Source organism: Lepisma saccharinum, chromosome 2, assembly GCF_977018435.1.
Source record: "Lepisma saccharinum chromosome 2, izLepSacc3.1, whole genome shotgun sequence".
In the NCBI taxonomy this organism is placed as follows: Eukaryota; Metazoa; Arthropoda; class Insecta; order Zygentoma; family Lepismatidae; genus Lepisma; species Lepisma saccharinum.
The window spans coordinates 26,533,634-26,549,566 of record NC_139230.1 but is presented as its reverse complement, the minus strand read 5'-3'; the positions used below and the strand labels follow the sequence as shown (position 1 = coordinate 26,549,566).

General features: G+C 37.8%; 1 protein-coding gene across 2 annotated transcripts in view; it reads right to left on the bottom strand.

Annotated features, from left to right (window-relative positions):
* The window catches only part of LOC145983963 (uncharacterized), a 149,615-nt gene that overhangs the window by 24,647 nt on the left and 109,035 nt on the right, over window positions 1–15,933 (bottom strand). For both annotated transcript variants that reach the window (XM_083117185.1, XM_083117186.1), the window contains exons 17-19: window positions 13,166–13,349; window positions 5,707–5,902; window positions 1,711–1,922 (exon numbers count right to left, since the gene is read on the bottom strand). In XM_083117185.1, coding sequence (XP_082973311.1) covers window positions 1,711–1,922; window positions 5,707–5,902; window positions 13,166–13,349 — 592 coding nt within the window. The remainder of the gene's footprint in view (window positions 1–1,710; window positions 1,923–5,706; window positions 5,903–13,165; window positions 13,350–15,933) is intronic.

Sequence of the window (15,933 nt, the reverse complement as noted above, 5' to 3'; positions counted from 1 at the left end):
TGCTCGAAGGTTGAGCAATGCATGATTCTATACTACCATATCCTGCCTACAGAATGACTAATTGCCCTGGGTGCAGGCCTCTCAGTTTCGCTGTGGCACTTGGACAAAGCGGAACATGCGTCTGTGCTCCGTCGGAAAAATGCTGAGTATTAAAATGGAACATCGTGTCAATATGAAGTTCCTTTACAAACTGGGGAAATCTGCAACAGAAGCATACGACATGTTAAAATCTGTGTACGGGGATGAGTGTTTATCACGCACACAAGTGTTTGAGTGGTTTAAACGGTTTAAAGAAGGACAGGAAATGATCCAAGACAACCCACGTTCAGGACGACCATGCACGACAAAAACGGAAACAAACATTCAAAAAGTGAGTGATGTGATTCACAAAGATCGTCAATTGACCAGTAGAGCATTTGCTGAAATCACAGGAATAGACAAAGAAAATTTTTCGACAAATTTTACACGAGAATTTGAACATGAGTAAAGTGTGTTCAAAACTCGTGCCAAGGAACCTGACATTGGATCAGAAGGAAGCTTGAGTGAACATTTGTATGGACACTTTGAAGAACATTGAAACAGACCCTACATTCTTAGAGAGAGTGATAACCTGTGATGAATCGTGGTTTTTCACATACGACCCTGCCACAAAGCACCAATCAATGCATTGGAATACCCCGAGTTCGCCACGTCACAAGAAAGCTCGCATGAGCAAGTCCAAATTCAAAGCCATGATGATTGTCTTTTTCGACATTCGAGGCATTGTGTACATTCATTGGGTACCCGAGGGTTAAACTGTAAACCGACATCATTACATTAATGTGCTGAAAACCCTTCGTGAGCGAGTAAGAAGACGACGACCTGATTTGTGGCAACGGAAGTCATGGATTCTGCACCAAGACAATGCTCCTGTCCATACGGCCCTGTCAGTGAAGACATTTTTGGCTAAATATGGCATCCCAGTGTTAGAACATCCGCCGTATTCGCTGGACCTTGCTCCCTGTGACTTCTTTTTATTCCCCAGAGTGAAGTCCGCCCTAAAAGGAACCAGATTTGAGACAGTAGAAGCTGTGCAAAGAAAAGCGACGGATGTAATGAACATGATCTCCGAAAATGACTGGCAACACTGCTTCCAGCAATGGAAAATTCGTATGGAGCGGTGTACAGATCGTGCAGGGGAGTACTTTGAAGGAGATAAAGTTCCTGTTGTACAAAATGCTGAATAAAAGATTTCATAGCATCAGTCCGGTTTTTTTCTAGCCAAACCTCGTACATTGTCAAACTTTGGAGCAAGAAGTGGTTACTGAATTGAATTATGACCTTGCATGAAACCCATTTGATCATGTTTGTAAGATGGCCTTAATTAACTCAATGTCAGTAACCGCTTCTCACTCCAAGGTTTGACAAAGCAAATCCAACAGAAATAAATTTCACTAAAGGCCCAAAATATTTTACTTGCAGAGTGAGGGGGAGAAGCACAGAAAACTTTGCTATTGATTTAAATAAAATACAACTTGTGTGCAATTTTGCAATAGCATGAACAGAGGCATAGTTAAACCACTCCCTTCACACACGTACACACACACATGACATTTTCTCAGAATGTAGTAGTAGTTTAAAAAAACAGTGTTTTACTTCTTATACTCTTATTTCTCACAAACTTCAAGAGCTATCTGTTGCGTGTCTGTATCAATTCCAAGTTTAACCTACTTTATTGAACTCTGCCACGTGCTTCTTCCTTTCCTCATAATCTGATGATTTCTGTAGAGACTCAATCAATGAAGGGATGGGATTTTCAGTAAGCCCTTTTGGAATATCTGTTAAATTCATATTAATAAGGCGAACATCCAGTGGGTCCTTTTTGGTCACTTTTGCAATATGTTCCATGATATATTCAATACCAGCAATTGCTTCAGTTGTTCCTACAATTATAGAGCAAATTAAGAAATGTATAGACATTTGACAAACATTTAAAATTGAACTACAGTGAAAGTATATGACATTAATTGTACTGAAACAAGATGAAGAGCAAGACCAATAATAATAATAATAATAATAATAATAATAATAACAACAACAGGAGGAGGAGGAAGAAGAAGAAGACCTGGATCATTTTGACAATGGAGATGAAATATCTTAGAAATATTGATACTTTTAGGACCTTTTGTAGTTTCATGCTGTGCTGTGGTTATAAGTTTTTATCTTATTTTCCATACAAACAAGACAATTTTGGTACATGTGGTACTGTCTATATACATGAAGTACTGCTAATACAGTTCATTGACCACTAGAAGTGGGACATTTTGAGTGTTGTTTATTTACAAATAGGGAAACTTTTTAGTGAAATAAATTTTGTGGTTTCAAAGCTTCAAAACAGAAGGCTCATCCTACCTTTTGCTTGTGGAGAGAAGTGGCAATACTTGTGTAAATTGGCTACTGTACATATATTCAAATATTTTCATAAGTTCTTGACTACTCACAGACTTCAAGCACAATAAGAACATAGATGTGATTGGCAAGAAGGCACAGAATCATGTGTTTTTCACCTACCAGGTGTCATTTACAGAGAAAGATAGCTTTAACACAAGAAAACAGTGGTCATTATGTGTTTAATCAACTTGTCAGAAGTCGTGAGATATATGAAGCCAAACAAGGTACGTATTAATACAAGGGCTGTTAAAAAAGAAACAGAATTTTTACAAAATTGAGAAAATGGTAATATTCACCAGCTATTTGGACCTGCCTCCTTCAAAGTACTCCCCTCCACTGTGCACACATTGCTCCCAGTGTTTCTTCCAGTCCTGGAATGTCTGCTGGAACTCCAGTTTTGGAATGGCTTGTAGACTCTGTAGCGAATTCCCCTTGATCTCTTCTATTGTCTTTAATCTGTGACCTTTGAGGGTTGATTTCAACTTTGGGAAGAGGAAGAAGTCTGCTGGTTCCAAATCAGTGGAGTAGGCTGGTTGTGGGAAAACAACTGTCTGGTGCTTTGCCAAAATCTCCTGGGTAACAAGTGAAGAATGAGCACATGCATTATCGTGATGAACCATCCAGGACTTGTTCTACCACATCTGTGGCCTATTCTGCTGCACCTTTTCTTGTAGTCGTTGCACAATGTTAACGTAGAATGCTGTGTTCACTGTAAAACCATGCAACCCAAACTCCGATTCTCTTTCAGTCGAAGAACATGATTAACATCATTTTAACATGGAATCTACTCATTCGTCAACCTTGATGGAGGTTCAACCTGATTTTAAATGCCTGTACCAATCATAGCACTGTGTTGATCTGAAACATTCCTCGCTATAGGCTTCGTATAACCCGTCGTAAGTCTCTTTAAAAGTTTTATTCAGTTTCACACAGAATTTCACACATACTCGCTGCTCTTCCCTTGCAGTTACTTCATAGTAGGATAACTGAAAATCACGGCCGGCACTTAACACACCTGCACTCAAAGCAATCTACTGCATTACTGCAGTAAACAATGGCTTTGAAATTGGGCCAAGTTAATAACTAAGGACATCGCTAGGCAACACCACTGTTGGCTCTCTCCAACAAATTTATATACAAACTTTACAAAATGAGTTCAGTCTCTCTTTGAACAGGCCTTGTACTTTACATAAACCACCTCTATCTTCAATATCAAAAGCAAATTCCAAAAGATGACATCCTCAATGGTCCAATAGAGAATAGCATACATACAGCAAACAGAATTATTGAACACATGGAGTTACATCTGAAGGTATGTCTTTCCTAATAAATACCCACGGGCCCTGCATCACAGGGGGCTCCAGAACTACCTGTTTTTATTTTCTTACATTGGTTTATGGAATTATATTCTGTAAATGTAGTGTTGAACATAAGAACATCAAATGTCTTAAAAATCTATAACATAATTGTACAGGTACGAAGTACCCATGACAGTGAAAAATAATGACCTGGAGGTGGCTTCAACAAACAAAAATGAGATAGAGGAGGTGTAGGGTATACCCTACTTTAAAGCTTCAAAGTTTTGATCAAAACATGAAGCTGCATTGGGAATAAGAAATGAAACTCTTCAATAAAGTTAGTGTAAAAAGAATGGTGTTAGGACTGTTGTGCAGCACCTAATCTTTTGACATCGTTTTTCAGGCATCCTTAGATTATATTTATGCTGCTGTTTGGCAGCTAGCATAGGTGCTGGTGTCTGGACTCTCAGCCAGTATAAACCTGTGTGGAACTTGATCTTATCACCATTCGTCCTCATCTCCATGATTAGCCAAAACTGGCAGAAAAGTGAAGTAAAGTAAGACCATTCAACAGTTTCAACGATTTTGTGTTATGATTGACTGACCTCCATATTGATTGATCTGCAGCAGCAGAGATGCAGTATAAATGGACCCTGAGATCAGTTATCAAAGTCAAAGATGGTGTGATTGATTGTGTACTGCAGTTGTGTTTTGTGTTTTGCATGTTACATTACATATAACTGTGGCAATAGCGGAAAGGTAATTATTCCAACTCAAGTTAATCAAAGTATTTTTCAGAATTAAAATGTCAGAATCAAGATTAAGTGCTTTAGCTGTGTTGCACTCTTAACCTTGGAAAGATGGTGGAAGAATTCATGTCAAGTAAACAACAGCAAATAAACTCTAAGATGAGTGTATTTTTGGCAAAGGTGAGTGAGTATAGCATCACTCTGGTTAGTTATGATTACTTTTCCTTCTAGGTTTACATTGCAATTTATATGTTTATTTTTATCACATTTATGTACATAAAAAAATCAAGAATTAATGAGTGGAACTGAACAAAATTTAAGTAGAAATTTAGGGGTGAAGCTCAAGTTCTCTGTATGTGTGAGAGGGAGAGGGCGCTGAATCATTAGTAATGTAATTTCTTATAAACACATATGTGAAATTAGATGACAAGCATAGAATGATGAGAGATTGACACACATTATTAACTGATTGTCAATGATGCAAGGAGACATTGAACTCCGTACACAATTCAAGTTAATCTGTTAATTGGGGATAAACTGTGTGAAGTTTTCCACTGTGTATAGCAATAAGAGTGATATAATTGTTCATATAATTGAACATCTTGTTACTGTTACTTTGGATTACTATTAAGTAAACAATATTATGGCTCCTGGGTAATCTACACTTACAGTGATACATACTATACCACTTGGACAGCATTGTGCATTGAAAGTGAATTTGTGAAATATACAGTTTTGAATATAATGATTCAATTCCATTCCACCAAAATGAACATATTATCGAAATTTGTTTTTGTGACGAAGAAAATTTTGAACACCAGAAAATGCATTTTTTGATGCAGGAAGCCTTTGTATTTTGGAAAATTTCCAAGGATTTACATGAGCTTTCATATAATTACAAAAAATACATTCTCTTGACTTGCACAATACCACCAGCAGTTGCTCCTTTAGCATTCCAAAATAATATTAAATTATAAAACAAGAAGAATAAGAAATAATCTGAGAATAATTCAATTATCCTTAGAGATTCTCATTCTTTAACACTAAGCCAGAAAACATATTTTACTACCAAGAACAATTGCATCAATGCCATGTTGCATTTTGCAAACACTTAGAACCCAGAGTGGGGCCTTTGAAGTTCTTAGGACAACTTTAAGCAATTCTGGCATGTAGCTATATTTACCATCTTACAATCAACTTTCATTGGCATACATATTGGAAAACCATACCTGGAGCTCTACAGTATGTGTTTGAAGCATTGTTTGTGCGTACTGATTGTGCATGTAGTGTCCATTTACTCGCATCATAGCAACTTGGCATAGAATCCTTAGCAAAATAATCAAGAGATTCATTGAGGCGGCATCCCAGGTCACTATACAAAGAAGCTTCCAGGTTCAAAATTTTACCTTCTTCGTTTACACCAACCTGAAACAAAAATCTGGTTAAATAAAAACAATCATGTTTTATAGAATCATGGTATTTGATATTGTTGAACGTTGTACAAAAGACACACTTTCCCAACATGGTCAAATTGACTTATCATTTGTTTTTGCTCTGTAGTGAGTAGTCTGTGGAGAATGCTCTCCAAGAAAGTTGTATTGTACCAAGAATGTAGCAATGTACATCGTGTCGCGGTCGGTCGCGTTAGACACTAATAAAGTGTTAATTAACTGTTAGCACGTGTTGTTACTCCTTGTACCAAGTTACGGAAATATCTGCGTTGAAGTTCAACAGGTTATGGGCCCAGATACGTTCCCACTGCGCCCGTGAAATTTGGTAGTTTGTCGGAGTGCAACAGTAAGTGTCGTCGTCGTTTGGAGTACAACAGGAAGTGTCCTTTGTCTTCCTAACCGGACTGGTGAGAGTTTTACACTTTCGGAAGAAGCGTGTTTCGTTTGCTGCTGAAGATGGAATTCAAGACAACAGTAGACAAGCTAGAAGGTGCAAAGAACTGGCCGAGATGGAAACGACAAGTGGAGCTGCTGTTACGACACCACGATGTCCTAAAAGTTGTGGATGGCACGTGTACTTCTCCACAGGAACTTGGTGCTGAGTGTACTATCGAAGATCGACGTAAGTACGAAGCAGAGTGTAAAACATTCCAGAAGGCGGACATTATGGTACAAATGATATTGGTGAATAGTATGGATGATGCAAATTCGGAACTTACCAGCACGTGTGATACGTCTAAGAAAATATGGAACAAACTAATGTCAGTATATGAACAAAGTTCAGCACAGCGTTTGGATCGATTGTCGGAGCAGTTCTTCAATCAATCCAAAGATGCAGCGGAAGACATTGCAACATACGTGTCCAAATTACAGAGAAATTTTCGTGAAATGAATGACGAAATGGAACGTCTCACGAAGTCCAAGGTTCCAGAACTGCTTCTAATGAGTCGAATCATGTCTACCTTACCTAGTGAATATTTTGAATTCAAAAGTGTGTGGGAATCAGTTCCAGTGGAAGAGCGTACTGTAGACAGGCTAACTGAACGACTCAGGCTAATTGAAATGAGACTTCCCAACAAGAGTAGTGACACAACAGCTTTTGTGGTAAAAAGTGATGATCCGAAGAAACACAAGAAACGTCCAGAAAAAGCGAAAAAGTGTTTTAAATGTCACAAGGTAGGCCATTTTGCCAAACAATGCAAGTTGGTGTTAAATAGATCTTCAACCAGTGGAAGTGACCGTGTTCCAGAAGGAGGAGCATTTGTGAGCTTTGAATCGAACTGTCCTGTTTCGGAAGTTTGGATTGCAGATACTGGAAGCACAGCACATATGACTAACCGGAAGGACTACTTTCTACAGTACCAAAAATTCCCAGCACCAAAGGAATTACAGGTGGGAAATAAAGCCATCATATTAGCACATGGCAGTGGTATAGTGAATGTGGAAATGTTGGTCAAAGGTAGGTGGGTGAAAAATCATCTTTGTGATGTGTGGTATGTGCCAAATACCAGTAAGAATTTATTTTCTGTGAACTCCACTACAAAAAGAGGTTTTCTATTCTGTGCAGACTCCATGAAGTGTTTACTAAAAAAAGAATGGTAAGGTACATGCATGGGGAAGTGTTACTTTAAGTGGTTTGTACCAAATGCACATGCGTGCATTACCCCCCAAAAATCCTGCTGAAGTGTGCTTAGTGTCAGCTTCCGATACATTGCAGTTGTGGCATGAAAGGTTGGTACACCAAGGTAAGCAACATGTTCGGAAGTTTCTAGTGCAGCACGGAATTGATGTAAAATCTGATGATCAGTTTTGTGAAGGCTGTGTGGTTGGCAAGCAACATCGTAAAAGTTTTGGACAGCGGGTTACTCGTGCAGAAAAACCAGGTGAAAGAATCCATGCTGACGTGTGGACCAATGCAAACAAAATCATTGGGTGGTGCACTATATTTTGTTTGTTTCAAAGATGACTTTTCGAAATTCCGACGCGTGTTTTTTCTGAAACAAAAATCGGAAGTTGCTGCAAGACTAAAACAGTTTTTAGCTGAAGTCAGTGTTGCAGGTCATGTAGTAAAAGAATTGCTCACTGACTGTGGGAAGGAATTTGATAATGCGGAAGTGAAGGCTTTGTTGAAAGAAAAGGGGATCAATTTCAGAACCACCATGCCTTATACACCTGAACAGAATGGAGCTGCAGAACGTGAGAACAGAACATTGGTTGAATCTGGACGCTCAATGTTGCATTCAAAAGGTCTTCCAGTGAAACTTTGGGCTGAAGCAGTGAATACTGCAACATATGTTCTGAACAGAACTGGACCAACAACAGTAGAGAAGAAGACACCATATGAACTTTGGTATGGAAAATACTTAGCAAGTGTAGATCATTTGAAAGTGTTCGGAACAGAGTGTTTTGTTCATGTACCAAAGCAAAAGAGACAGAAATGGGACAAAAAGAGCATTAAGGGTCTTCTGATTGGTTACTGTGATGAAAAAGATGGTTACCGCATCTGGAATCAGAAAACTGATAAAGTGTTGCTCAGTCGTGATGTTATTTTTGGCACGGAAACAATTTTGCCAGTAAAAGAGTCTTTTGAAATTGTTTCACCAGAAAAATCAGTAATGTTTGAATCTACTGTGGAAGAACCTGATAGCCCTGGTAGTGAGTCTGCAAACTACGATGATACAGGAAACAGATGCATCACACGAGATGTAACTGGTGGAAGTGAACCACTTTATGAATTGCGAGATCGTCAAAGGGTGCAGAAACCAGTGTGGCAAGATGGTTATGTATTACAGGTAGATTGCTTAGAACCGAGCTCATATAAAGATGCCATGGCATCAAGAAATGCTGCAGAGTGGAAATTAGCAATGGAAGATGAAATGCAGTCTTTGGCTAAGAACCGTACTTGGATACTAGTTGAACCTCCAAGCAATAAGAAAGTTATTGATAATCGGTGGGTTCTAAAAGTAAAGACCAAAGCAGATGGCAGTATCTTGAGATTTAAAGCAAGACTGGTAGCAAAGGGTTATCTACAGAAGAGTGGGATTGATTACGATGAAACCTTTAGTCCAGTGGCTCGATTTGATACTGTACGAACTGTGCTGAGTGTTGCAGCTTGTGAAGGGTTGAAGTTAGCTCAATTTGATGTGAAAACAGCTTTTCTTTATGGTGAACTTGATGAGGAAATCTATATGTGTCAACCTGAAGGGTTTGATGACGGGACTGGTCGTGTGTGTAAACTAAAAAGGAGTCTTTATGGACTGAAGCAAGCACCTCGTTGCTGGAATAGACAATTTGTGAATTTCATGTCGAAGCATGGTTTTACATGCAGCAAAGCTAATCCCTGTATGTTCATTCGTAAGAAAAATGGTAAGAAAATGATCGTAGCCATCTATGTGGATGATGGTTTGGTTGCTGGCAATGATATTGAAGATATCAACAGTTTTCTCGGAACTCTAAAAGAAGAATTTGAAATTGTGGTTGGGTCATTAGATTGTTTCTTGGGCATACAAATAACACAAAAGGAAGATGGTTCTATTTTTGTATGTCAAGAAAACTATACAAAGAAAATTCTTGAGAAATTTCGCATGAGTGAAGCAAATGCTGTGTCAACACCTGCTGAAAAGGGAAGTGTAAATGCAGGGGAAGAAAACGCACAGCAGTTAGTAGACACTAGTGTGCCTTACAGAGAAGCAGTTGGCAGCTTGATGTATCTGGCTACAGTCACTAGGCCAGATATCTCCTATGCTGTTGGATTAGTGTCGCAAGCATTGGACAGTCCAAGACTATCTGATTGGCAAGCAGTGAAACGAATTTTCAAGTATCTACGAGGAACCACTGCTTATGGAATATGCTACAATTCAAATCATAATCCTGGGATCCTGGAAGCCTTCAGTGATGCAGATTATGGTGGAGATCCAACAACAAGACGCTCAACAACTGGAGTTCTATGCAAGTATGCAGGTGGAGCGATATCTTGGATGAGCCGGAAGCAGAAATCTGTTGCTCTATCAACAACAGAGGCTGAATTTGTGGCAGCCAGCGAGGGAGCGAAGGAAGTGATATGGCTAACAAGACTATTGGATGAGATCACTCATCTGACAGGAATGCCCACACTGCTGGTGGACAATGCTAGTGCTATTAAGTTAGTAAAAAATCCTGAATTTCATAAACGCTCAAAACATATTGCAGTGCCTTATTATTTTGTAAGAGAAAAGTTTCAGGAAAAAATGTTAAATGTGGAACACATTGATGCTGAAAGTCAGGTAGCAGACATTCTCACAAAACCATTAGCGAAAGTTAGGTTTGCTAAATTATGTGGCTTAATGGGAGTGGGAAATTAAAAGTAGTGTACTTATTGTTATGTTAAAGGGTAGCAATGTTTTTTTGTAAAGGGAAGCTTGTGAAAGTTGTTTTTGAGGGGAAGTGTTGAACGTTGTACAAAAGACACACTTTCCCAACATGGTCAAATTGACTTATCATTTGTTTTTGCTCTGTAGTGAGTAGTCTGTGGAGAATGCTCTCCAAGAAAGTTGTATTGTACCAAGAATGTAGCAATGTACATCGCGTCGCAGTCGGTCGCGTTAGACACTAATAAAGTGTTAATTAACTGTTAGCACATGTTGTTACTCCTTGTACCAAGTTACGGAAATATCTGCGTTGAAGTTCAACAGATATATATTTCACAGAATCTAGAAAAAGAGTGCCTCATTATTGCAGGATTGCTGTTTCAACCACACTTGATACATTACAAAGTAAATTTTGTATTTCTCATATCTTGTGCCATTTTTCTGCCACTTTTGGCTAATTGTGACAATGAGGAAAAATGAAGATTAAGACGATGGAGGGGACACTGAAAGGGAATATCCATGCATAAGAAAACCTGAAGGAGGAGAGACTATTTCCACTGAATCTGTCCCTTTGAGGCAATGGACAGTTATTATTAACATCTGTACACTAAACTTATGAAATCAATGACTGTGAAAAGCTTTTGTATCTTTAGCTTCATATACTATTGTAACAAGTTATTATTCTTACAAGAAGTTAGCGTAATGTTATTACAAAGATGAGTAACAGCTTTATAACATCATGGAACCAATGGTTAAAATCCTATAGTTAGATGCTCACTCAACACACTCTTACAGCAAGTTTGCAGGTATGTGTAACATCTGAGGCTCTGCACAAGGGTTATTACTAAGGCTGAGCAGATACATTGCTTTCAGTACTGGTTGGAATTTAATCACCAATAGCAGTCGATACTTTCTGGAGTCCATAGAGTCCACAAAAAATGTGATAAAACATTATCATGGAGGATCCTAGGTATACCAATGTGTGTGATGGTGAAATAATTTTCTTCTTGTGAAATTAATTAAAATATTCATTATTTTTATTACAGAATCCATGTACTTTGCACATGTACCCTTTACAAATACACTCTATTATATTTCACACTTCTTGTTTTAGTTTGTATTAGAAGGAATTTCAGAAGTTATGTCCCAAAAGTGAGGCTAAATGACAGTCTGCAGCTGAATGCCTGGCTCTGATTCTTTTTTTTATGATGATGGTCTTATGTTTCATCACTGATAGAACACTGTTAATCTAACCAAGAAATCAGTTAGTTAAGTATGCCAAATTGCAAAATGATGGAACTCATATGACATGACCACATTTGATATTGCTCTGTTTACAAGTGTAATTTTAGATCTGAATTCAACGGATTATAGAAATATCTATATTTCACTACACAATAAAATTATCAAAGCAATAAAAGAAACAAGCAGATTTATTTCAGCCAGTCATTGATTTTATTTCTGTTCACATAACAATCTTGCACTTTGATAGTAAAACAAAGTATTTTCTTTCATTCATATTTCCTATATTGTTATGTGGAAAAATTACAAAAAATTGTTCATTGCCCAAATTTTTTAACTTCCAGGTAAAGAAGCTATTTATTTAGATTTATGTTCTGGAGGAGTGCATGCCATATGTGCAACCAGACACTAAAATGGATCTTGTTTGTTGTAGCTAATTCACTTTGATGCTGACAAATGTAAAACTTTTCATATGTTTGAATGAACAAGGAATTGTTATTTATTAAAATGTCCCTCAATATTTTTGAACTGGGAGGCAAATCTATTAGCAGGAAGGTTTTCTATTTATTTTGTATATTGTGCTATATTTTATCATTTTTATGTATCATTTTCTAAAAAAATAGGACCCCTTCTACTGGTCTACTTTTTGAGTAAGCCAAGGCTTCAATACATTTAACTAAAAATATTTGAAATTATCAAAATGCATATTAATAGATACCTCTGAATTAATAAGGGGATAGTGTGCTACAGTAACCTATTTCAAACAAATATATTTTTCTGTATGCAAACCCCTTCCCCTTTAGTGAACATAAAAATGAAATGACTTTTAAATATGTATTATGTGATATTACTATGTAATAATTGCCAAACTCCAAGGTGGAGTGGTTAGCACAGTGCACTACAATGTCAGGGGCCCTGGGTTTCAATCCCAGCCTGGACATGGGTGTCCTTCATCAATTTCATCATATCATTGCTCATCCTCAACTTTGATATTAACCAAAGGTGGCAGAAAAACGAAGTAAAATTTAAAAAAAATATCAATCAATCAATTGTTATGTAATTTTTTATTTATCCAAAAGCATTTAAACCACCAATGATTACATGACAAAGAGTATTGGGCACTATGCTACCAAAACTGCAGAATCATGGTAGTATGTATAAACTACACATTATTGAGGAAATATCAAATTAGTAAAGTACATGCAAAATTCTACTGATTAACTGATATCAATACCAAATTATTAACTACAGTATCTGACATATCAGTGACAGGCAATGTTCAAGATGTGAAACTTTTATGAAGTCAGAAGTTGACTGGAAATTTAGGAAATGCCACACTTTTGACCCGCAATTTAGATCAATTTTCAATCACTGAAAAATGCACAGACAGTAATTTCCTGCTAAGGTGAATTAGAACAATTAATATGCAATTATACAAATAGATACAAATTTCACCAGTGGCAGAAAGATAACTAGAGGTCCATTGTCATGATATTTAGTAGTAGTATTAGTATTATTATTTGCTTTTGTGTCAGAAGTTCCTAATTTAATTATAGATATGCAGCAATGTACAAGTAATCATGAAAAATGTCAACAGAGTCTATTTTCAGATACTGAATGTGAAAACTACCATGGTACTAAACATTTACCTCATATGATATATAACAAGGCTGACGTTTTCCAACCATCTTCAAGTTGGTGTCAAGATCCAGTTGAAGTCGGACTGGTTTATTGAATTTGTTAGCAGCCAGTCCACATGCAGCAGCAACGTGTGAAGATCTTGAAATTTTTGCTCCATAACCTCCACCAAGACGTCGCACACGAACGTAAACCCTAAGAAGATATCAAGTGATTTGAATATACTCAACACTGAAGACAATATAAAATAAAAAATGTATAAAATAGTAAATTTATGATATTTCATAGAAACTAGAAAAATAACAATCCCTGAGAGTTGATTAGCCATTTGTAAACATTTCTGCATCCAGGACCAGAATGTATTTTGGTACACAGTGAACCAAATTCACTGCCAAATTCTCCTGCTTTGGACAAATTTTATTCTCCTAACTTTTACTCTTTTTAATGTTCACATAAAAACAATTCCTCTGCAACTTGGGAATTGTATACACAAATACACACATTACATATACATACACTGTGTTTCAAAATGATGTGAACGATTTCAACCCGTTAGATTTTATTCATAAATTGTCAATATGAATAAGATATAACTTCACACATATGTAAGTCTTAATATAACTGTCCAAGTGCCAATGGTTATTGCAAAGTTAACTCCCAAACGCTCAATGTGAACACACTTTGTTACTCTGCACTCTGCACATTTCAATGAAGTAATCCAACTCCATCCACACACTCCCTGATTCAGAATGTTCTCATCAATAATTTGCACCATGGCGCTCATGCGGTGGACCTAATAGAATTCTTTGGTGTTGGATCTTTATGAAATCGAGTACGAAACTGACGTTGCATGCTCACAACTGACCTACTCTCGCAAAATCCTCACCACAGGCAGTCATTTTAAAACTGGTCAGCCTGGCACCTGGCGGCAGAATTTAGAACTACCGGGACCATTAAAGAAACTTAAGGAGGCGTTTGAATGTATTTTATGGGATATTCGATCAGTAATTATGTTGTCTTGCTTATGAAATGTGTTCTTATCATTCACATCAATTCGAAACACCCTGTATGTATGAGGGCAATTTTTTTTCAACCTTCGATAGGGCATGAAATCAAGACCACAGTGAATAGCAAAATGGTTTTATTAACAAAAGTTACGCACACGTATAATCTACTTTTCAACGTAATCACCAAGAAGATTCAGACCAGTGGCGGTCCCTCCATGGAACAGAGGGAACAGGCTGTTCCCTCCTACTTATCGCCCATTGAAGCTATTTAAATTATCTATATTAACATAATAAGAACACTTCTTTCTCCCGAAATCAACATTTCCAAAAGTAACGCCGAAGAAAAACATTCACCGTGACCGGCCGTTTGTTTACATCACCTACCCTCGTCGTTCATCCCTCTACGGCCTGATGCCGAGTATTTCCGACCACGCGCGAAGGTAAACGATCCTCACCACGGAAGCTGAACTCTCTAGCTGTTCCCTGCGAGAGACATAGCAAATTCCTTTTCCTTCGAATTCTTGCTATGTGCTAAAGTTTAATTGCGTCGTAGTGATAGTTTGGAGTGTAGTAAGTCCATATTTTCCTAATTTCATTGCAAAATTGCGTCTGTCATTCATAACGAACTGGAAAAATGTTCTATAGTGTAAGCGTCTGCTAAATGCTTTGGCTAAACACTGCGAAATAGCTTCCGAGGGAACAGCTCGCATCCATCTGTTCCACCAGCCCCAAGCCAAGGCCCAAGACGCACACAGCGGCAGGACAAGAAAGCGAATGTTGCAAGCGTAGGGTTGCGAATGCTGTCATTTCATCAGAACGTGAAATCGGAACACTTTCTACCTATCAACTCCTCTGTTTCCATGCTGTAACGGAACCATCTCAGTATATGTGTTTGTCCATTTCCAGGCATCAAAACATCGATGTATCAGAAGTGTTTTTACGAAGCTGTTACACATGCACGGGATGCACAATCCACTCGACAACACGAAATTCAAACTATGGGCTGCAAACTGGATGCTGACAGTTCTCGAATATTTCACTCTGATTTCAGCTTGAACACCACTAATGTGTCTTGTCCTCCCATGTTATGTTTGCAGCTCTTATGCTCCGGAAGTTCCGCTGTCGTCAATGTCTTCAGCTTTAGACCCAAACTAGAACTAGTAGTAGACTTTGTTACATTATGGTATTTAGTCCTTTTCATTTTCAAATCACTAGATCTTATAAAGCAACCAATGGACACTGACTGATCACTAATCGACTGCATGAATTGCCACACTTACCTCTGAAGTCTTATTAACAGATTCTGTTGTACAGATCAACCGCGAAATTGAAGCCGCGTATTTATACCTTCATTATATTCTATATAACTATTCATTAATATTGCCAGTAGTTCGACTCCTTCTCTTATTCAATAACGTTCCCTCTCGCGCCTTCCACAGATTAAAAATTACAACGAATCGCCCTACGTGTGGTGCTACCTTTGTTGTGTAGCTTCCAAATGCTAACAAGTCTCTACATAGTGTTCAAGTTCACTGCGACAACACCGAAAGAGCAAGAAAAATTTACGTGCAATATTATCAAAAACAGGATTATAGAACATTCTCCGTCTTGCCTTGATAAGTATTTCTCTCCTTAAATTATCGTCACATCATTCAAGAAGACAAAAACCTAATTTTATGTAGTGTAAACTGAAAAAAATCCTGGTGGGGGGGGTCCCTCGAGCCACCTGATACCCACCTTGGATATGCGCTATTAACAATAACAGGGTTATA